Here is a 24070-nt window from a genome sequence, read left to right on the forward strand (position 1 = left end):
CCTTCTAGGCCCCTATTATCATTTTACTTTATTTAATTATTTAGGATAGAGATATGCGGAAATTGAGGGGGAATAGGAGATAGACACCTATAGCACTACTTCATCACTTGTGAGGCTTCTGCCTTGCAGGTGGTGGGTGGGGGCTTAAACCCAGGTCCTTGGTATTATAACATACACACTCATGTTTTGTTTTGTTTTTTAATTATTTTACTGTCTTTATTTATTGGATAGAGATAGCCAGAAATATTATAATGTGCATTCAAGCAGGTGCGCCACCACCTGGCACCTGTTTTTTTCCCCCCATAATTTAGTGTACTGGTGATTTACTGTCACGGAGGCTTGTTCATTGGATTTTCTGCTTTTAGTCCTTATGCAGTATAATAACTACTATTTTTCTTTAGATGAAGAAGGCATTACATTGACAATAGATCGCTTTGATCCTGGTAGAGAAGTGCCCGAATGTCTAGAAAGAGTGCCTACTGCTTTGCTTCCTGGGGATTTTGTGATTCCGTGCAAAATTCAAACTCAAGGACCGTGTTCAAGAGAAATAGGAGTTCATAATGCAGATGATTTTGCTTCTGCACTTAAGGTGTGATTCATTGCTGATTTGATTTGTGTGTGTGTTAGAATTAGCATATTTTAGTTTCACGTATGATTATTGTGCACTATGTGCTGAACCATTTCATTTCCTAGGTCCATATGTAATAAATATTAGGATTGACATTTTTTACTGGAAAGCTAAGTTGGAAATATTTGATTGAGATTAGGATAGTAATTTTTTTAATATTTATTTCCTTTTGTTGCACTTATTATTTTATTGTTATTGATGTTGTTGTTGTTCGATAGGGCAGAGAGAAATGGAGAGAGATGGGGAAGTTAGGGGGGAGGTGTGGGGTGGGGAGATAGACACCTGCTGACCTGCTTCAACACCTGTGAAGCGAATCCCCTGCAGGTGGGGAGCCGGGGGCTCAAACCAGGATCCTCATGCTGGTCCTTGTGCTTCGCACCATGTGTGCTTAACCCGCTGCGCTACCACCCAACTCCCATAAATCTTTATTTTATTAAAATGTTTTTTATTTACTTTTCTTTAATCTTTATCTGTTTCATAGATACAGCCAGAAATTGAGAGGAGGATATAGAGAGGGAAAGAGACAGAGAGACACCTGCAACACTGCTTTAAAGCAGGTGGGGACCAGGGGCTTGAACCTGGGTCCTTGCAAATTGTAAGATGTGTGGTCAGTCTACCAGGTGTGCCACCACCCGGCCCCTGATTAGTATAGTAAATCTTAACTTTGACATAATCATTCATGCAACCTTCTGGACAAGTGGATAAAATAAGACAGTTGAAATGTTACAAAACTAAAATCACCTAATTCTTGTTTTTACTTTTTATTTTTTTAATCTTTATTTACTTATTGGATAAAGACAGCCAGAAAGGGGAGATAGAGAAATAGAGACACCTACAGCACTGCTTCACCACTCGCAAAGCTTTCCCCCAACAAGTGGTGACTGGGGTTCAAACCCTAGTCCTTGCGCATTGTAACGTGCACTCAACCAGGTGTGCCACCACTCATCCCCCAGATCATGTAATTTTTGTTAGTACAAGTTACATATCTGTAGGCACCAGTATGAAGTGAAACTTTTAGAGCCATGGATCTATTTCAGAGTTTTAAAAAGTACTTGTCTAATATTGATTCTTCAGGCTCTGCAGCACCATGTGTGTAGCAAAGATTCCTTGGACTGTGGTCAGCTACTTTCCCTAAGAGCTCATTTCACTTACAGTGAGAATTTGGACAGTACTGATACTGACTTGCACTGGACAGCAGTAACTTTGGCAAATACCTTCAAATGCACACCTGTGAAGCCCATCCCCATTATTCCTACAGCTCTAGCAAGAAATTTGAGCAGTAATCTGAATATTTCTCAAGTTCAAGGTATTTATAAATATGGGTAAGTAAGAGACATGCAGTCTATTATTTTAAATATTGGACCTACTTATTTATTTTATTTTTTAAATTTATTTCTTTATTGGGGAATTAATGTTTTACATTCAACAGTAAATACAATAGTTTGTACATGCATAACATTCCCCAGTTTCCCATTTAACAATACAACCCCCACTATGTCATCCATCCTTCATGGACCTGTATTCTCCCCACCCACCCACCCCAGAGTCTTTTACTTTGGTGCGATATGCCAATTACATTTCAGGTTCTACTTGTGTTTTCGTTTCTGAACCTACTTATTTATTTTTATACCTAATACTTTTATATATAATATTCTCAAGGCATGAAATAATTGTACAGTTAGTTTAGATGCCAGTGATGTGTTATGCTGAGATAAGTAATCAAGGTGAAAAATGAATTCAATATTGCTTTCCTTTCAAAGATATTTTGAAATATTTTTGCTTAGGTTTTAGCTCACCATATTTTTCTCCACTTTTCTATTTATTTGTTTATTTGAGAGGAGAGGAGAGGAATCAGAGCTCCACTCTGGCACATGTGATGCTTTGACCACTGTGCCATCTCCTGGACTGCATTTCTTTTTTTTTTTTTTTTTTAGCTATACCATGTAAAACTAAGAAAAGTTGGAGAATTTCTTTACAATATGCAGTTTTTTTAATGTTTGTTTCTGTTTTTAGAATTTATTTATTCATGAGAAAGATAAGAGGAGATACATGTGCTGCCAGGGATTGAACTCAGGACCTCATGCTTGAGAGTCTAGTGCCTTAGCCACTGTGCCACCTCCCGGACCACTACAATATGCAGTTTTAAGTATGAATAATGAGCATTGCAGATAAAGGAAATAATTAAATAAAAAGTTACACTACTTTATAGTACTCTTATCAAATAGTCTACCAATTGAGGGTGGAGCTTCCTTTCATAGCTCTAGCAACCTCCCCTCCAACTTCCTATCGCCACTCTTAGTTTCTTAGGAAATGTAATACAGATTGCAGCCTCTGATCCTCAGCAGGCCTGCTTTCCTGAATCCTCTCCCACTTTCTTTATCCATTGTTTACTGACTTAGGCTAGACAATGTAGGTACCCTCTGCTTTAAAGTCAAGCAAGTTGCTTTTGGCTTTCTTTCCCACTGACTCCACCCTAGTTCCTGTTAGGCCTCTAGAGTTGAAAATGTTTGCCAAGGTGTATGCAAATCCAAGATTTACTCTCACAAAATGCTTCTTCAAAGAAGATGAGAGGGGGAGATAGCATAATGGTTATGCAAAGAGACTAATGCCTGAGGCTCCAAAGTCTCAGATTCAAACCCCCTTCCTTCATCACCTTAAACCAGAGGATAAGACAAAGAGAACTTTCTTTTTAGAGGATCCCTAGAGTAGTAAGAAAATTTTCATTTTTGAGTCTCACATGCTGACCAGAATACTTTTTGGGTTGGAGTAGCACAAAGCAAAAAAAAAAAAAAATAAAAGTATTATTTATTTAGTATATTCAAAAATAATGAAATTGAAGTGGAATAATTAAGTAAATATTTCTCTTATAGTAACACCAGGGCATGAGAATTTAAGTTGAAATTAACCACAAAATTATTTTGCTTAATGATCCTTCTTGTGTATTAGTAAAGCATGATTTTTACCTTCCTTAGAATAATGCTTCTGTGTATTCTAGGAGTAACCTAGGCTGTTCAGTACTCTATTTCTCTTGCCTACTTGCTGTGTTTGCCCCCCCCCAAGCATTTAAAAAATAGATTTATTTTGTTTGTCTTAACATGAGATAGACAGAACACACCACTCTGCTGCATACAGTGCTGGGGATTGAACTAAAACCTCATGCATACAAGTCCTGTACTCTGCCAGTTGAATTATTTTCCCAGTTACTGCCATTTACTTCATTTGTTTACCCTATTCTTTTTTTTATTTTTTTTTGTTGTCCTTATTGTTTTATTGTTGTAATTATAATTGTTGTTCTTGATGTCATTGTTTGGATAGGACAGAGAGAAATGGAGAGAGGAGGGGAAGAAAGAGGGGAGAGAAAGATAAGACACCTGCAGACCTGCTTCACCGCCTGTGAAGCAACTCCCCTGCAGGTGGGGAACCGGGGGCTCCAACCGGGATTCTTACACCGGTCCTTGTGCTTTGCGTCACCTGCGCTTAACCCACTGTGCTACTGCCCGACTGACTCCCTGTTTACACTATTCTTTTTTTTTTTTTTTTAATTTTTTATGTGTATATATATTTTTTTATTTAAGAAAGGATTAATTAACAAAACCATAGGGTAGGAGGGGTACAGTTCCACACAATTCCCACCACCCAATCTCCATATCCCACCCCCTCCCCATTAGCTTTCCCATTCTCTATCCCTCTGGGAGCATGGACCCAGGGTCATTGAGGGTTGCTGTTTACCCTATTCTTATTAATATCTTATTATGGTATAGATATTGACACTAGAATAAATAGATTTTTAAAAAATACTTAATATAGTGGTCCAGGAGGTGTCGCGGTGATAAGGCTTTGGACTCTTCAAGCATGGGGTCCCAAGTTCGATCCCCGGCAGCACATGTGCCAGAGTGATGTCTGGTTCTTTCTCTTTCTGTCTTTTTCATAAATAAAATCTTTTTTTAAAAAAAATACTTAATATAAACATGTAGATAAATAATAGTGGGACTTTATGAGAACCGAGTGGTGGTACCCCTGGTTAATTTAAGCACACACATTACCAAGTTCAAGGACCCAGGTTTCAGCTCCCATTCCATACCTGCAGGAGGGTCCACTTCACAAGCAGTGAAACAGGTCTGCAGGTGTCTTTCTCTTCTTCTATCTTCCTTTCCTCTCTGTTTTTCTTTTTTAAAAAATTTATTTCTTTATTGGGGAATTAATGTTTTACATTCAACAGTAAATACAATAGTTTGTACATGCATAACATTCCCCAGTTTCCCATTTAACAATACAACCCCCACTATGTCATTTATCATCCTTCATGGACCTGTATTCTCCCCACCCACCCACCCCAGAGTCTTTTACTTGGGTGCAATATGCCAATTTCCTCTCTTGTTTTTCTCTAATACAAATTAGAAAGGAAGAAAAAAGAAAGGGGGGAAATGATCTCTAGGATTGGTGGACTCGTAGACACTGAGCCCCAGCCATAACCCTGGTGGCAATAAGAAGGAACAAAAAAAGGTGGGTGCAAAGAGAGTAGGAAGGTTCACCGAAAGTGGTGAAATATGGAGTGCCTATGCTATTTATGTACTTATTCTGTTCCCCTTTTTTTCCCCTCAATATCTTATTTTTTTAAGTTTTATTATTTATTCCTTTTTTTTGCCCCTTTTTTTATTGTTGTTGTTATTGATGTCGTTGTTGGATAGGACAGAGAAATGGAGAGGGGGAGAGCAAGAGAGACACTTGCAGACTTGCTTCACTACCTGTGAAGTGACTCCCCTGTAGGTGGGGATCCAGGGGCTCAAACTGGGATCCTTATGCTGGTCCTTGCGCTTTGCGCCACCTGTGCTTAACCTGCTGTGCTACCGCCTGACTCCCTAATATTTTATTTTTAATGACAGAGATACAGAGAGAAAGACCAGAACACTTTCAGCTCTGGCTTATGGTGATGCTGGGGTTTGAACCTGGGAACTTGGAGCCTCAGGCATGAAAATCTTTTGCATGACCATTCTGCTGTCTCCATAGTCTTCCTTCCTTCCTTCCAATAGAAATTGAGAAGGGAGGGGAGTCGGGCTGTAGCGCAGCATGTTAAGCGCAGGTGGCGCAAAGCACAAGGACCGGCATAAGGATCCCGGTTCGAACCCCGGCTCCCCACCTGCAGGGGAGTCGCTTCACAGATGGTGAAGCAGGTCTGCAGGTGTCTATCTTTCTCTCCTCTTCTGTCTTCCCCTCCTCTCTCCATTTCTCTCTGTCCTATCCAACAACGACAACAACAATAATAACTACAACAATAAAACAACAAGGGCAACAAAAGGGAATAAATATTTAAAAAAAGAAAGAAAGAAATTGAGAAGGGAGAGGAGATGAAGCGAGACACTTGCAGTACTGCTTCACTGCTTGTGAAGCTTCCCTCTACAGGTAGAGACTGGGGGCTTGAACCACTCAGTTCTGGCATATACGGTGCGTTAGGTATAAAACACTGTCTTCTGCCACTGAGCTATATCTCTAGCCCTAGAGCTGACTTAAAATTTATCAGGTGGTCAAAGAAGAGCTTTCAATGCCAGTATGTTTTTGTTGGTGTGTAAATTTCCTGCCAGCTCTGACTTAATCATCTTGTCATGTGAGCTATTAGATTCATTATCTTTGTGTCTTAGGGCTTCTGTGGCAGTAATAGATATTTTTTTGGGGTACTGTCAAGACCACATCACAAATAGCATTATTTAAATTTTATCGATTTTTTATCCTTGGGCATTTTTGTTTATTTATGTTTATTTATTTATTTTAAAGTAAAGGATTAGAAACAGGGAAAGACAGATAAAGAAATAAGGAGAGATACTATCACACTGTTCCAATGCTCATGAAGTCCCCCTTTTGCATGGTGTTCCTATGTGGTGGTCTCAGACTTTAATGTAGTTCATCTCTCTCTCTAGACAGTCATGTATGCACTCTATCACATGAGCTCTCTGTTGGTCATTGGGGGGGGGTGGTCTTCTCATGTGCTTGGGGCCAACTTTTTCAGATAGAGAGGGAAAGGTACCGTAGCACCAAAGCCGCCTCCAGTGCAGTGCCAGCCTTTGTTGTTTTGGGATTCTTTTTTTTTTTTTTGCCTTCAGGGTTATTGCTGGGGCTTGGTGCCTGCACCACCATGAATCCACCGCTCCTGGAGGCCTCCCCCCCCCCCTTTGTTGCCCTTGTTGTAGCCTTGTTGTGGTTATCATTGTTGCCGTTGATACTGTTATTTGTTGATTAGGACAGAGAAAAATGGAGAGAGGAGGGGGAGAGAAAGATAGACACCTGCAGACCTGCTTCACCGCCTGTGAAGCGACTCCCCTGCAGGCGGGGAGCCAGGGGCTTGAACCCGGATCCCTGCATTGGTCCTTGCAATTTGCACCACGTGCGCTCAACCTGCTGCTCTACCGCCTGGTCCCCCCCTTTTTTAATATTTACTTTTTTATTCCCTTTTGTTGCCCTTTTTTTTTATTGTTGTTATTGATGTCATCGTCGTTGGATAAGACAGAGAGAAATGGAGAAAGATGAGGAAGACAGAGATGTGGGGAGAGAGAGAAAGACACTTGTAGATCTGCTTCACCACTTGTGAAGCGACTTCCCTGCAGGTGAGGAGCCAGGGACTCGAACTGGGATCCTTAAGCCGGTGCTTGTGCTTTGCGCCACCTGCGCTTAACCTGCTGCGCTACCACCTGACAGCTTGTGAAGTGGCTCCCTTTTGCAGGTGGGGAGCCAGGTGCTCGAACCGGGATACTTATGCTGGTTCTTGTGCTTTGCGCCATGTGCGCTTAACCTGCTGCACTACTGCCCTGCCCCCTCTTTTATTTTCTACCCAATTCCCCTCTTCAATTTTAAGGTAAAATGGTATCTTAAAAATGTGTAGCTGTTGGGAGTTGGGTGGTAGCCCAGCGGGTTAAGCCCACGTGGCGTGAAGCACAAGAACCAGTGTAAGTATCCCAGTTTGAGCCCTCGGCTGTCTACCTGCAGGGATGTCGGGAAATGTGTCTGTCGAAAATGGAGTCGCTGGGTGAAGTGCAGAGGACTTAGGGTAGGTCAGGATCAGGGCAGGTGGAGGGACAGGAGGTTTTGCTTTCTCTAGAATGCATGTAAGGTGCTGGGCAAGCAGAATGACTGTCTCCTTTAAATCTGGGATTGCAGCCTCAAGGTCCCTTAGACTGGTGCCGTTTTCCAAGTTAGAGTTACCACTCTCTGCAGGAGACACGGGAGGGGGAGCCGGGGAAGTCTTAGTGGGTACTTCCTTGGCCTTTTTGGGAGGGGGCCTTGCATATCTCCTGAAAGCTGTGATCATGGTCAAGAGTAACCAAGGTGTGGCCCAGAGCAAAATGTCTCAGAGACAGAGAACCTGTCTAGTAAACAAGGAGTAGAGGGTTTGGGAATCCTCTTGATGAGGAAGGTTGCCAATGACAGAAGGGTCTCAGGAAATAAGAGGGAGAAAAGGAACCACAGTGCCTTTGTTAAACATGGGTCTGCAGAGAGCCAAGCAGCTGTATACTTACACGGGGCTGGGGAGCCTTCGTACTTCTACCGCTTGTGTGTGAAGCCGAGGGGGGTAGGCCCCACATTCAGGCGCTAGATGCTGGGCTAGCATGGGGGGGGGGGGTGCCTCTTCCCGGGCGCGTACTCTGGGTTGGAGAGAACTCGACCTGAGCCAGCCTGGGCTGCTACTCACTCAGCGACGCGAGGGAAAGATGACTCATGAACCAAGCTCCTGGCAGGGCAATGCAACATATATTTACTGATCAGAGAGCCACGGCTTTTAAAAGATAGACCCGGAAGTGGCAAGTTGGAAATGGAAATGGCTAGGAAAGGGACAGAGAAAGGCTGGAAAGGTAGGAACTTCCTTAGCAACTTTTGTGAGGGTTTTAACTGGTGGGATTGATATGACCCTGCAGGCAGGGAGGGTCTCAAGGGTAGAAAGAAGGTAGATCAAAGGAATGGAATGGGTGGGGATCTTTCAGGCAATGATTATGTAGATAGGCCATAGTATCAGGAATGCAGGGTGCTTTGTAAGCCCTGCCAGGCTCAACCACATCTGCACAATTTCCTGACATCTCCCCCTTTCTTTTTAGCTAATGGTCATAATATCAGGAATGCGGGGTGCTTTGTGAGGCAGGAGTCTGATAAGACAAGGCACACCTTTGGGGTTACTCCTGTCTCTCCTTGCTCAACCTCTTGGTAGAGAGAAAGACTGACAGGATAGACACACTACTCAGGTCAAGCCCTGCCAAGCTCAACCACATCCTCACAATTTCCCGACATCGGGGAGTTGCTTCACAAGTGGTGAAGCAGGTCTGCAGGTGTCTGTCTTTCTCTCCCCCTCTCTGTCTTCCCCTCCTCTCTCCATTTCTCTCTGTCCTATCTAACAATGATGACGACAACAACAATAACTACAACAACAATAAAAAACAAGGGCAACAAAAGGGAAAATAAATAAATATAAAAAGTTATTTTTTAATGTGTAGCTGTTTTAATAGATACTTTTAGATATCAGATCCTTATGAATGTCTTCTATTTAGATATCTCACCATGGATGAAACACGCAAATTGTTACTTTTGCTGGAATCTGATCCCAAGATTTTTTCTCTACCATTAGTGGGAATGTAAGTATTGCATTGTTTTCTAGAAACTTTTTCAGGCTTTTATGTGTTCAAATGTATATTATAAGTATGTAAGTCAGCTGTACTGCCTATATGTAACTTATTCTTAGGCTTCTTAATAAATCCACAAATGCCAATAATTCCTGATTTTTCTTACTTTAATGGCAGTATCAGTTTAAACAAGATGTTGTGTAATCTTAAGAGAAGCTTCGGTATATGACACTTCAAGTAGAATTCTTTTTTTTTTCTTTTGCCTCCAGGGTTACTGCTTGGGCCAGCACTAGAAATCCACTGCTCCTGTAGGCTACTTCCCCCCATTTTGTTGCTCTTGTTGTGATTGTTATTGTTGTTAGATAGGACAGAGAAAAATCAAGAGAGATAGGGAAGACAGAGAGGAGGAGAGAAAGATAGACACCTGCAGACCTGCTTTGCTTCACTACCTGTGAAGTGACCCCTGTGCAGGTGGGGAGCTGGGGGCTTGAACCTGGATCCTAACTCCGGTCTTTGCACTCCACGCCATGTGTGCTTAACGCACTGCACTACTACCCAGCCCCCTCGAGTTGAATTCTCTTGGCTACTCTCTGTCTTTAGACTAGGTAACCCAGGGCTCAGAATCACACTAAAATTCACTGCCAGGTAATTGTGCAGAAGTTTCTTTTTGTGTTAATGACTTACTCTTTAGAGTTAAAGATAAATGACATTGAGCTGTTAAAATAGCTCATTTGGATAGTGCTCTGCTTTGCCACATGGTGAACCAGGTTTGAGCCTGGCCCCCACTGCACCAAAGGAAACTCCCCCTGCCTCTCCATATCTGCCTGTCTCTTTAAAAATAATAATAATAAAATATTAAGGTTAATGACATTTATATAGATTATTCAGTCAGGAATTTATATTTAGTACTTCTTGAGTCTTTCATATATATAAAAAATCTTTTTTTTCCTTTTTAATATTTATTCCCTTTTGTTGCCCTTGTTTTTTTGTTGTAGTTATTGTTGTTGTTGTTATTGATGTTGTTGAATAGGACAGAGAGAAATGGAGAGAGGAGAGGAAGACAGAGAGGGGGAGAGAAAGATAGATACCTACAGACCTGCTTCACCACTTGTGAAGCGACTCCCCTGCAGGTGGGGAGCCGGGGGCTCGAACTGGAATCCTTAAACCCGTCCTTGCGCTTTGCGCCACCTGTGCTTAACCTGCTGTGCTACCGCCCGGCTCCGAATGTTATGTTTGATACTGGCTTGGGATATAAATTTTTTCAGTGAGGGTCCCACGAGATAAGTCAGCCAGTAGAGTGCACACTTTACCATGAACAAAGACCAGAGTTCAAGCCCCCAACACCCTATGGAAACACTATTGTTGCCAGAGGAAGAAGCTCCATGTATGGTGGAATAGTGCTGTGATGGCTGTCTTTATCAAAAATTAAAAGGAAACAGTGGACTCTCCCTTGCATGAAACTGCAGCACATATAAAAGATTAAAAAATTTTTTCTTTCTTTTTTTTGTCAGAGCACTGCTCATTTATGGCATATGGTGGTATAGGGACTGAACTTGGGACTTCAGAGACTCAGGCATGAGAGTCTCTTTGCATAACCATCATGCTATCTACCCCTTGCCCCCCAGAATTATTTTTAAACTCTATTCAAGGGGAAGGGTTGTGGTGCACCTGGTTAAATGCACATATCACCATGCTCAGACCTGGGTTCAAGCCCCTAGTCCCTACTACAAGGGGAAAGCTTCTCAGGTTCTGAAGCAGTGCTGCAGGTGTTGCTCTTTCTCTTTCCGCTCTCAGTTCTCTCCTAACAAAAGGAAAGGAGGGGTCAGGTGGTGGCGCACCTGGTTGAGCGCACACATTACAGTGTGCAAGTACCCGGTTCAAGTCCCCGGTCCCCATCTGCAGGGGAGAAGCTTTGCGAGTGGTGAAGTAGGGCTACAGGTGTCTCTCTATCTCTCTCCTCTGTCTCCTCCTTCCCTCTCTATTTCTGGCTGTCTCTATCCAATACATAAATTTTTTTTAAAAAAGGAAAAGGAAAAAGACAAAGTGGCTATTGGGAGAGGTGGGTTCAGAGTACTGGTACCAAGCCCCAGCAATACCCCAGAGGCAAAAGAGAAGAAGGAAAGAAAAAAAAAAAGGAATTTATAGCCAAGGCAAGACAATACAATTTTTACATATAGAATGGCAAGTAATATGTGTATGATTTGCATAAAATAAGCACTATTAACAGTGAGTGCTGTTAGTACTTATGAGAGAGACAGGTGATAGGTCAATTTTCTTTTAAAAATTTAAACTTGCGGTCCGGGAGGTAAGCGCAGTGATAACACTTTGGACTATCAAGCGTGAGGTTCTAAGTTCGATCCCCGGCCAGAGTGATGTCTGGTTCTTTCTCTCTCCACCTATCTTTCTCATTAATAAATAAATAAAGTCTTTTTAAAAAAATTTAAACTTACTATAGATTTTTACGTATTTGGACAATAGAAGTGGGAGTTTGGGGGGAAAAAAAGGGGAAGAGAAAGATAGACACCTGCCGACCTGCTTCACCACTTGTGAAGCGACCCCCCTTGCAGGTGGGGAGCCGGGGGATTAAACCGAGATCCTTATACTGGTCCTTGCATTTAGCACCATTTGTGTTTAACCTGCTGCACTGCCGCCCGACCCCAAAATTTTATTATTTTTTTTTATCAGAGAAATAATCAACTCTGGCTTTTGGTGGTGTGGAGTTTTGAACCTGTGACTTTGAAGCCTCAAGTGTGAGAACAAAATTAAAAATTGAGAATGAAAAAAAAGTGCTTTCTGTGGACCATGAAAACTGTTCTCTGTCACAATGGTCCTGGTATTCACTTTGGGTTGTTTATACAATTTAATTCTATATATCTCTGTCTATACTATCCCTCTTAATTATCAGCACGTGACATCTATTATTCATAGATTTTATGTGACCTTCATTTATTGTAGATCTTGGCAAATATCTTCACTGTATTACCTTGAAAATGTAATCTAAAGTATATTGAGTATTGATATGTAAATAATTATATTTTTAATTTTAGTTGGCTGTCTGGAATTATACATATCTATAGTCCCCAGGTTTGGGCTTGCTGCTTGCGATACATATTCAGTTCTTTTATTCAAGAAAGGTAAGTAATATTTTTTTTTGTGATACTTTATCTTGACCTGTTTGACTGGTCTCATTTAATTTTATGCAATGCCTTTATATTTTTTCTTTTCTGGAGTTGTATCTTCATATGTGTGATTTAATGTCTCCTTGGCCAACTTTTTCATTGAGGCAAGAAAGAGCAGAAGAAAAAAAAAAAAAAGAAAGAGCAGAAGAGACAACACAGCATCAGTGTTGCTGCTTTGTGTCATGGCAGTGTGATTGTGGTGAAGTGGTTTGAACTTGGGCTGCATATGACAAGTCACATGTCATATCTGGTGGGCCATCCTTAACTTTTAATATTATAAACCTAAGGAATAAGCACATTAAGAGAATTAGACACTCATGCTGCTTTGCCATGTGCACAACCCAGGTTCAAGCCTAGCCCCCATCACATCAAAGGAAGCTTCAGTACTTCTCTTTAACTCCCTTTCTCTGCCTCTGCCTATCTTAATATATATATAATTTCTAAAACTCTGCACTAGCATTCTGTTAGTAGATAACTCAGTTTTTAGTAAAACAAGTTTGAGCTTAAGTTATACCTTACTGCTGCTAGTCTTCTTTTTAAAATAGTTATTTATTGAAGTGAGAGGAGAGAAACCAGAATGTTACTGGCATATGCAGTGCTGGGGATTGAACTCAGGACCCCATGCTTGTAATCACAGTGCTTCAGCACTATACCTCTCCTGGCTGCAACTACTACTAGCCAAGAAATATGTGAAACTAGATGCTTTATTTTCTCCATCAAACTAAAGCCTGAGCCTTGGAGTTAGTAGGGAATCTTTTCTTTCTTTTCTTTTCTTTCTTTCTTTCTTTCTTTCTTTTATTTTTTTTTTTGAAACTTTTTTATGAAACACCAGAGCACTGCTCAGCTCTAGCTTATGGTGGTATGGGGGATTGAACCTGGGACTTTGGAGCCTCAGGCATGAGAGTCTGTTTGCATAACTATTATGCTATCTCCCCCACCCAGTAGGGAAACTTTTAAACTATTTTTTTCTCTTCAAATTCCAAGTCATTTTACTGAGTAAATGTTGATTTATAGGATTGTTGTCACTAAGGTACATTTTCACATTTCCCCAAGATAGGTGACCAGTATATTTCATCCTCCACCTTAATATATATATATATATATATATATATATATATATATATATATATATATATTTTATCAGAGCATTATTCAGCTCTGGCTTATGGTTGTGTGTGGGGGACTGAACCTGGGACTATGGAGCGGCAGGCATAAGAGTCTCTTTACGGGAGTCGGGCTGTAGCGCAGCGTGTTAAGCGCAGGTGGCGCAAAGCACAAGGACCGGCATAAGGATCCCGGTTCGAACCCCGGCTCCCCACCTGCAGGGGTGTCGCGTCACAGGCGGTGAAGCAGGTCTGCAGGTGTCTATCTTTCTCTCCTCCTCTCTGTCTTCCCCTCCTCTCTCCATTTCTCTCTGTCCTATCCAACAACGACAACAACAATAGTAACTACAACAATAAAACAACAAGGGCAACAAAAGGGAATAAATAAATAAAATAAATATTTTTTTAAAAAAGAGTCTCTTTACATAACTGTTAGGCTATATACCCATGCCTACTGTATTCTTTAATATATTATTGTTGTTTTTATTATTATTATTATTTTGTCTCCAGGGTTATCACTGGGGCTCAGTCCTGGCACCACGAGTCCATTGCTCCTGGTGGCCATTTTTTCCATTTTTATTGGATAGAACAGAAAAAAATTGAGAGAGGAGGAGGGGGAGACAGAAAGGGAGAAAGATAGACACTTGCAGACCTCCTTCACCGATTGTGATGTGACTCACCTACAGGTGGGGAGCTGGGGGCCTCGAACCAGGATCTTTGCACAGGTCCTTGTGCTTCATACTATGTGTGCTTAACCTGGTGCACCATTGCCCGCCCCCTAATAGAATATTTTTTAATGAGATAGACTGAAATACCACTCCACCATTCATGAGGTCCTACTTGTCTTTGTTTTCCTTTTTTCTCTCCCCACCTGTCTCTGCCTACCAGAATCTCAGTCTTTTTGCATAACCATTATGCTATCTCTCCAGCCCAGATGGTTTTATGCATAGTCTTGTATCCAGATAATACAGCATATTCCTTTAAAAAAGAATTTGGTGAGGGGGGGAGATAGCATAATGGGTATGTAAATAAAATCTCATGCCTGAGGCTCCAAAATTTCGGGTTCAATCCTCCACACCACCATAAACCAGAGCTGAGCTGTACTGTGGTAGAAAAAAAAGGGGGAGGGGACAGGGGTAAATAGCATAATGGTTATGCAGAGAGATTTTCATGCCTGAGGCTCCAAAATCCCAGGTTCAGTCCCCTGCACCACCATGAGCCAGAGCTGAACAGTGCTCTGGTAAAAAGAAAAAAAAAAAGAAATATATATATATATATATATATATATATATATGAATTGATTAATTTAACCAGAGCACTATTCAGTTCTGGTTTATGGTGGTGTGGACAATTAAACTTGGTACTTTGGAGCCTCTGGCAAGAGTGTTTTGAGAAACAGCATAACCATTATGCTATCTACCTTTACCCTTAATTCACTTTTTTTATTTTCATGACAGCCATACAGAGAGAAGGATACAGAAAGACCAGAGTACTACTTAGTTCTGGTTTATGCTGGTGCTGAGTATTGAACCTGGGACCTCAGGTTCTTTTGCATAATTATTATGCTATTCCCCCAGCCCTATATAGCATATTCCTAAATGTGAGTCAGAGTTTATTAGCATTTAGAACATTGGCATTACAAAATTGTTATTCAGAAAGACTGACAATTTAGAATCTCTAAAAGCATATGAGGAATGTATATTTGAAATGTTTTTGTAGGTCTAGGAAAACATTTAGGAAATACATAGTTATTGGCAGATAGTGTAGAGAGGCTTCCCCCCCACACACCTTCATTTGCCAGCTAGGGGTCTTATGTCTCTGTTCCAAGCTACTTTTACATTCAGATGGACAGAGAAAGACACATCAAAGTTCCAGAGCATCTCATGGCCCCACACTCCTATCTAGAACTTGGACTGCGTGCACGACAAAGTATTGTGTTGTCAGAAAAGTCATGGCATATTTTTATTTTTATTAATTTATTTGTAGCTAGTTTTTGTATTTATTTATTGGTTAGAGACAAAAATTAAGAGGGTAGGGAGAGAGAGACACCCACAACATTACTTTATTGCTTGTGAAGATGCTTATCCCTTGCAAGTATGCTACTGTCTGGCCCTATTTTTTTTTTATTAAGATTTTTTTTATTTATCTATTCATGAGAAAGATAGGAGACAGAAAGAACCAAACATCACTCTGGTATATGTGCTGCCATGGATTGAACTCAGGACTTCTTGCTTGAAAGTCCAATGCTTTATCCACTGCGCCACCTCCCAGACCACTGTTTTTTGTTTTTCTATGCAAAAATGCATTGTGAATTTTCTAATAACTCGGTCCCTACCTGGTGCACAATCACTTCAAACCCTGGTGTGGTTTTCCTTTTCTGAATTATATATTCATTTGCTTGAATTTTTTTTTAAATATTTATTTATCTATTCCCATTTGTTGCCCTTGTTGTTTTATTGTTGTTGTTGTTGTTGATGATGTCATCATTGTTGGGTAGGACAGAGAGAAATGGAGAGAGGAGGGGAAGACGGGGAGAGAAAGATAGACACCTACAGACCTGCTTCACCGCTTGTGAAGCGACTCCCCTGCAGGTGGGGAGACGGGGGCTCGAACTGGGATCCTTACACTGGTCCTTGCGCTTAGCGCCACCTGCGCTTAACCCGCAGAGCTACTGCCCGATTCCCTGCTTGAATTTTTTAATTAACTTATTTAATCATTTTGGAATTGGACAGCAAAATTGAGAGTGGAAGTTGGGGGAGAAAAGGAGAAATACCTGCAGGTGTTATGTGGTTAATATGAGCTCTATCAGGCGTACCACCACTCTGCCCCCATCAGTTGATTGAAAATGTATAAGAGATAGTCATTTCACATTGAAATATATTTTAAGAATCAGTAACATTAAAAAGTATGTGTTTACTCTCTAGTTTTCTTCCCAAAATTAGACTTAAATTGAGTCTGTTAAATATTATGAGGATTGAGAGACCTACATAGAGTGCTTTTGAGTCTCCTGCTGTTGTTTTTAGTGAATTTTAATTGACCTTTTTTGTCCAGGGTTTTTTCAGAATCTGGAAATTTCATTATAGTTCTCTACTCTATGACACATAAGGATCCTGAATTTTATGAATGCTGCCTTCATTGTGATGACAAGTTATCTGACCTTCAGTTCCAGCTACTAACCAGTAAGGAAACATTACATTTTTTCAAAGTAAGTGATTTGATTGCCCACTACATTGATGACTGTTGTTTTATCCGGGCTGGCTTCACGGGCGCGTAACAGACGACCCGGGACTCATGGCTGGGTTGTACACAGTATCTCTTTATTCATGCAGGACGCAGCGTAATCTATACCAAGCTAAGCTAAACTAAACTACTACAAACAATGTTGTCCTTATAAATATAGGATGCTACGCAGAGAGGGTGGAGGATGCTATGCAGAGAGGGTGGAGAGAAAAGTGACTGGTGAAAATCAGGGTATGACAAGGAGAGGGGGCGGAGCAGGTGAGAATTCTACCACTAAACCACCAATGCCCTGGAGGGAAGGTGGTGCATGTTAACAGAGTTTATGTAAATAGAATACAGTGTTATATAAATAGAATGCAGGGGGGATTAAACCAAATGAAACAGAAGGGGTTTTTTTAAAGCATACCAACAGATGACTACTTCACCTGCATATTGACAATTTAAACTCACTGATCTTTAAAACAGTAACGGGTCAGGCAGTGGCACACCTGGTAGAGCACATATGCTACAATGTAGAAGGACCCAGGTTCAAAGCCCTGGCTACCACCCGCAGCGAGAAAGCTTAACGAGTGGTGAAATAGTGCCATCTGTATTCTCCCTCGTCCCTCTTGATTTCTTTCTATCTAATAAGTAAATATTAATATTAAAAAAGTAAAACAGTAGCAAACTTTTAAAGATTTATGAGAGAGAGAACCAGAACACCACTTTGGCATATACCATTCCTGGGATTGAACTCTACCTCATGCCTGAGAGTCCAACACTTTATCCAGTGCACTACCTTTAACTTGCTAGTAACGTTTACTTTTGTTTATACTCAGTCTTTATATAACTTTATATATTTATATAACTTTATATATTAACCTAATTTATTTGTGCTTAACTTTGTATTGTGAATTTCACACCAGTCTCCAAAAACAGTACAGACAGGTTATCCATCAAATAAGTTACTCATACTTTCCTAAAAGCTTGAAGAATACATTAAGGACTTAAACCTTTAAATTATTGTTAATTTGTTATCATAATGTGTTTTTTATCTGAACTTTATAAAAATTAATTTTTTAATGGAAGATAGGTAGGGAGGTAGGTGCTGGGCTTATGGTGATGCTGGGGACTGAACCTGGGGCCTGGGAGCCTCAAGCATGAGTGTCTTTTGCATAACCATTATGCTGTCTCCTCAGTACCCCCCCCATTTTTTATATGTGTGTTTAACATTTGGTTTTTCATACTTATGTCAGTATATTATAGAACCCTAGCAATCAGAATAAATTGTTACTTTAATGAAATGCATAAAAATACTCCATGATGGTCACAGATACTTTTCAATCTAATGATTAGTTGTTATGGCAATAATTGCATAGTATTACTATATTACTAATGACAAGATAACAAGAAAATCTGTGTTTAATTGCAAAAATATTGAATAAACCTAAAATGCATGTCTTCTCACTCGGATCTTATTTGAAAAATGATTTATTTAATTTCACTAACTGGTTAATGGATCAAGTTGTGTTTTCATTGTAAATATAATCTTTTCTTAACCTATTTTCCATTCGTTAGCATACAATTGACTTTAATTTTTAAAATTTATTTATTAGATAGTGATAGCTAGAAATTGGGGGGGTGAGAGACAGGGATATATGCAGTCCTGCTTCACCACTTGGGAAGCTTTCCCTCTGCAAGTGGGGATTGGGGGCTTGAACTCAGGTCCTTGCACATTGTAACATGTGTTCAAACAGATGTGCCACCATCCGGCCCCTAAATGCAATAATCTTAAAATAAGGTTTCCATATACATAATAGAATGTTAGCCATATAAAAGAATGAAATCTTTTTTAAAAAATGTTTTATTATTGATTTACAAGATTATAAAATTACAGGGGTATAGTTCCACATTGGACCCACCACCTAAGTTCTTTGTGCCCTACTCCCCCACCCCACTACCACAGCTTATATTTCTGACCATAGTAGTTCTCACAAAGTGTTAGAGATAGTTTATAGGTTGGCTACTTTTAATTATTTATGTTGAAAGATGATGTGTGTCCATTCTCTATATTTCACATATGAATGAAATTATCTGGTAGTTGTCATTCACCTCCTTACTTCACTAAGCATAGTCAGGGAAAGTATGGGAAATCTTGACTATTTTTTTTATCTTGTGGCAACTTGTACCAATTTCTTCAGAATATCTTTCTTTTAATTTACTGATCTATACTTTGATAGTAATAAAATGACTTTTGCTCTAAAGAAAGGAAAAGACAAAAGAAATCTTGCTATTCTTAGTAACATGGTACACCTTGAGGACATTATGCTGAGTAAAATAAACCAGAGAAAGAAATAATTTATGATCCCACTAAAGATGAAAGGAAAGAAAAGGAAGGAAAGGAAAAGAAAATAGTTGATTCTTTGTGAGATTGGCATGTGTATATTCAGTCTCAGATTGAAAATCTGTTTTTATGTATTTATGCCTATGTTGGTTACATCTGCATCAAACATACAAACTCACATTTCCTTGTCACTATTTTCTAAGCAATATAGTATAGCAGTGACTTAACAATGTATGAGGTGTTTTCCTCGTCAGGGATATGTATAGACTATATGCAAGGGACTTGAGTATTTGCAGGTTTTGCTATCTATGGAGGTTTCTGGAAAAAGTTCCCTGAGGATTTCAAGATACAATTGTACTTACACTTGCAGATAACAGATTTGTGGTTCAGGAGATATGTAGGAGAGATAAAATGATTTAATTGGGGGGGGCATACTGGGTATGCAGTGGCATACCCAGTAAAGTGCATACATCATGCACAAGGACTAGGCTTAAATCCCCATCCCCATCTGCAGGCCAGAAGCTTCACCAGTAGTGAAGCAGTGCTTCTGCATTCTCTCTCTCTCTCTCTCCCTCTCCCTCTCCCACCTCCTCTCCACCCCCACTCTGTATTTCGGGAAAAAGCAATAGCATGACTTAAAGAAGACAAAAATAACATATGATTGAAGTTGGCTAATGTTAGACGTCCTGAGCATGTAATATATGACACTGTGACTAGAGTTATTAATATGGTATTAGTACCCCAGGGGGTGGTGCAAATGAATATTGTTGGGCTTTCAGTCATGAGGTCCTGAGTTTGATCTCTACCAGAGTGATACTCTAGTTCTCTCACTTACCCTACCTCTCGTCAAAATTTAAAAAATAACTGTGTTGTGGATAGAAAGAATCTAGGAGAAGGGGTCTTCAAAGCTCTCATAGCAAGAAAATAAATAAGTTAAAGTTATAGAAATCTTACTTTAAAAAAAAAAGATTTTATTTATTTATGAGAAAGATAGGAGGAGAGAGAAAGAACCAGATATCATTCTGGCACATGTGCTGCTGGGGATCGAACTCGGGACCTCATGCTTGAGTCCAAAGCTTTACCACTGCACCACCTCCCAGACCACAGAAGTCTTCTTTCCCTTAAGGTTTTATAATCAGTTTTCATCTAAATAGAATTTTCTGCTGTTTGTAATTCAAATATCAAAATATAAACTACTTCATTTCAGAATGTTGAACCATCTGACAAAAATCCAATTCACTTTGAACTGAGTGCTGAAAACCAAAATGTAGAAACAGAGCTTTTCAACATTTCTAAGAATCTTTCAATTAAGAGGTAACATTATTTTATTATCATGTGTATAATATTATATTAATAATTTTGTTGAGTGATTATAGTTGCTTCTCAGTTATTTCTAATGAAACTTTGCATATTTTATGTACCAAAAATATTTTTGCTTTAATTGCAGTTTTTCATACTTAGAAATTGGATGATAATTTTTAGTAGAGTAACATGGCTGAAATAATGGCTCCATTTGAGCTACTGCATGAAAGGAGAAATGTATATGTCAAGAAATTATCTTGCTTAAAAAACATCTATTTTGGGGAGTCAGGTGGTAGGTAGCACAGCGGGTTAAGCGCAGGTGGCACAAAGCGCAAGGACTGGCATAAGGATCCCAGGTTCCAACCCTCGGCTCACCCCCTGCAGGGGGCTTGCTTAACAGGCAGTGAAGCAGGTTTGCAGGTGTCTATCTTTCTCTCCCTCTCTCTGTCTTTCCCTCCTCTCTCCATTTTTCTTTGTCCTATCCAACAACAATGGTATAAATGACAAGAATAATAACAACCACAACAATGATAAAGCAACAAGGGCAACAACGGGGGAAAAAGAGCCTTAAGGAGCAGTGGATTCGTGGTGCATGCACCGAGCCCCAGCAATAACCCTGGAGGCCAAAAAAAAAAAAAAATCTATTTTTGTGTAGGTTGACTCATTTATTCTTTGTAATTTTAAACCTGGGCATATTAGAGAAACTAAAAAATAATACTTGTGGCAGCCTGAAAAGGGGATACAGTGATGAGAAATTGTATCCATGTGTCAACAATTACTTGTAAACCATTAAGCACCTAATGAAATGATAGGAGTGGGAGGGAGAGGAGGTTGCATAGTGGTAGCACTCTAGACTTAAAAGGATAAGGTCCGGAGTTCAGTCTTACTAAAACACTTTGTTGAGTTTCAGAAAGAAACAAATGAACACTATTACCGAAGACCTGTCTCTTCCTTCTACTCTTTAGGTCTTCCCAAAGGACATCTCCTGGGGCAGTGCCAGTAAATGATCATGACTCAGGTGTTGAAGATGAAGATTTTTCTCCAAGACCAATTCCTAGTCCTCATCCTGTGAATCAGAAGGTATCATCGATCCGATAAATAACTCATTTTTTTGTCATTAGAAACCTAAAGGCCCTGGGAGTCGGGCGGTAGTGCAGCAGGTTAAGTGCAGGTGGCGCTAAGCACAAGGACCTGCACAAGGATCTTGGTTCAAGCCCCCAGCTCCCCACCTGCAGGGGGTCGCTTCACAAGTGGTGAAGCAGGGCTGTTGCTTCACAAGTGGTGAAGCAGGGCTGTAGGTATCTGTCTTTCTCTCCCCCTCTTAGTCATCCCCTCCCCTCTCCATTTCTCTCTGTCCTATCCAACAATGACAACATCAGTAACAACAACAAAAATGACTACAACAATGAAACAAGGCAACAAAAGGGAAATGAATAAATAAATATTTTTTAAAAATAAAGACCACCACAACAACAATAAAACAAGGGCAACAAAAGGGAAAAAAAATAGCCTCCAGGAGCAGTGGATTCGTGGTGCAGGCACCGAGCCCCAGTGATAACCCTGCAGGCAATAAATAAATAGATAAACAAAAAAACAAAATAAAGACTTACTTGTTTTATATGAGACAGAGAAAGAAAATTGATGTACCACTAAGGATGGAGTCAGGAGCCAGAGCCACGCACATTCTGTGCTCTACCAGCAGAGCTGTTTCCTCAGCCTCTTGACATTACCTTGTTTAGTTGATTTAACATTAGTTTATAGTATTATCAACAGAAGATTTTAAGAAGCCAATGAAGTGACAAAGTAACAAGAGTGCTGGATTTAAAAGACATCAGGTCTGATGTATTACACCAAAGTAAAAGACTCGGGTAGGGGCAGGACCCAGGTCCTAGAAGACAGAGGAGGACCTAGTGGGGTTTGAATTGTTATGTTGAAAACAGAAATGTTACACATGTACAGACTATTGTATTTTATTTTACTGTTGACTACAAACCATTAATTCCCCAACAAAGAAATTTTAAAAATAAATAGATATCAGGCCCCAAGTTTAGTCTCTGGCATTGCATATTGCCAGAATGAATCTTTGGTTCTATCATACTAAACAAATAAGCATTTCATTTACTTATTTTATATTTATTTATTTATTTATTTATTTTCCCTTTTATTGCCCTTGTTGTTCTGGTAGCTATTATTGTTGTTGTTATTGATGTTGTCATTGTTAGATAGGGCAGAGAGAAATGGAGAGAGGAGGGGAAGACAGAGGGGGAGAGAAAGACACCTGCAGACTTACTTTGCCACTTGTGAAGTGACTCCCCTACAGGTGGGATCTGGGGGCTCGAAACAGGATCCCTAAGCCAGTCTTTGAGCTTTGCGCCACATGCGCTTAACCCACGGCACTACTGCTGACTCCTATAAACTTATTTTTACCAGAATATTACTTGGCTTTGGCTGGTGCTAGTGATGGGGATTGAACCTGGGACCGTGGAGTCTCATATGTGAAAGTCTTCTGCATAACCACTATCTTATTTCTTTTGCCCAATAAATCTTTAAAAAAAACGTTTTTAGGGAGTCTGCGGTAGTGCGGTAGTAATCTCTTCTTGGAGATTACTTGCTAATAACACACACACACACACACACGTTATTATTACTATTATTATTATTATTACCACCACCAGAATTACCACTGGGGCTTGGTGTCAGCACAGAAACCCACTGCTCCTGGTGGCCTTTTATTTATTTTTTCTATTTTTGTTTTAAAGGACAGAAAGAAATTGAGAGGGGAGGGAGGGACGAATGAATGGAGGAATAGATAGAGATGGAGGAATAGATAGAGATAGATAGGTAGGTCCAGGATAAAGCATTAAGGTGGGGAGGGCAAAGACACAGCCATCTAGACCTGCTCCACTGCTTGTGGAGCATCCCCTGCCAGGTGGGGAGCAAGGGCTTGAACCTGGGTCCTTGCTTATGGTAACGTGTGTTTGACTGGATGTGCCACCACATGACCCCTCTATTTTTTATTTACTTATTTATTTGTAACTAGTGCAGGGTATTTTAGACTTACTATAATGTAATTAGACCAATTGCTTAGTAGAACAAAAGGAAGCGGAATTTTTAGCCGAGACTTCACACGCATGTTTCTACTGCTTCTGGGCTAATGGGCTAATTTTTCATTCAGAGGGAGAAACACCACATCACCAGAGCTTCCTCTTGTGTTGTGTCACTCCCATGTGGTGCTGGAACACTAACCTGAGCTGTGCACATGTTTATTTGGTGAGCTATCTTCTGGACCCAAGATTTTTCTTTTACGTTAATATCACAGTGTGACCAAACTCATTACAGTGTTTTGTTTATTCTTTTTTCTTTTCTTTCAACTTTCTGTTGTTGACAATGGAAAGAATAGCTTACTAATTTCACTTAGCAGAGACTATTTTGAAATATTTATTGGAAGATCCTTTACTATTGAAGATATATGAACACTTTGCTACTAGGTCTGTTGAAGCATTTTGCCTGCTGTAATTTTAATGTTATTATTTATTTTTGCCTCCAGGGTTATCGCTGGAGCTTGGTGCCAGCACTATGCATCTACTGCTCCTGGCCATTTTTTCCATTTTTATTGGACAGGACAGAGAAATTGAGAGGCGAGGAGGTAGAGAGGGAGAGAGAAAGATAGATACTGCAGACCTGCTTCACCACCTTTG

The 24070-nt window shown here is 40.1% G+C and overlaps 1 protein-coding gene across 7 annotated transcripts in view; it reads left to right on the forward strand.

Annotated features, from left to right (window-relative positions):
- The window catches only part of STIL (STIL centriolar assembly protein), a 58324-nt gene that overhangs the window by 14325 nt on the left and 19929 nt on the right, over positions 1-24070 (forward strand). For 4 of the 7 annotated variants that reach the window (XM_060205941.1, XM_007521341.3, XM_007521342.3 and 1 more), the window contains 7 exons: positions 402-589; positions 1703-1950; positions 9154-9237; positions 12273-12359; positions 16559-16712; positions 20278-20384; positions 21338-21452. In XM_060205941.1, coding sequence (XP_060061924.1) covers positions 402-589; positions 1703-1950; positions 9154-9237; positions 12273-12359; positions 16559-16712; positions 20278-20384; positions 21338-21452 — 983 coding nt within the window. Of the gene's footprint in view, positions 1-401; positions 590-1702; positions 1951-9153; positions 9238-12272; positions 12360-16558; positions 16713-20277; positions 20385-21337; positions 21453-24070 lie in introns of those variants that run through there. The other 3 variants (XM_060205942.1, XM_060205943.1, XM_060205944.1) reach the window with 3 other exon arrangements.

The sequence above is a fragment of the Erinaceus europaeus genome, chromosome 13 (assembly GCF_950295315.1).
Source record: "Erinaceus europaeus chromosome 13, mEriEur2.1, whole genome shotgun sequence".
In the NCBI taxonomy this organism is placed as follows: Eukaryota; Metazoa; Chordata; class Mammalia; order Eulipotyphla; family Erinaceidae; genus Erinaceus; species Erinaceus europaeus.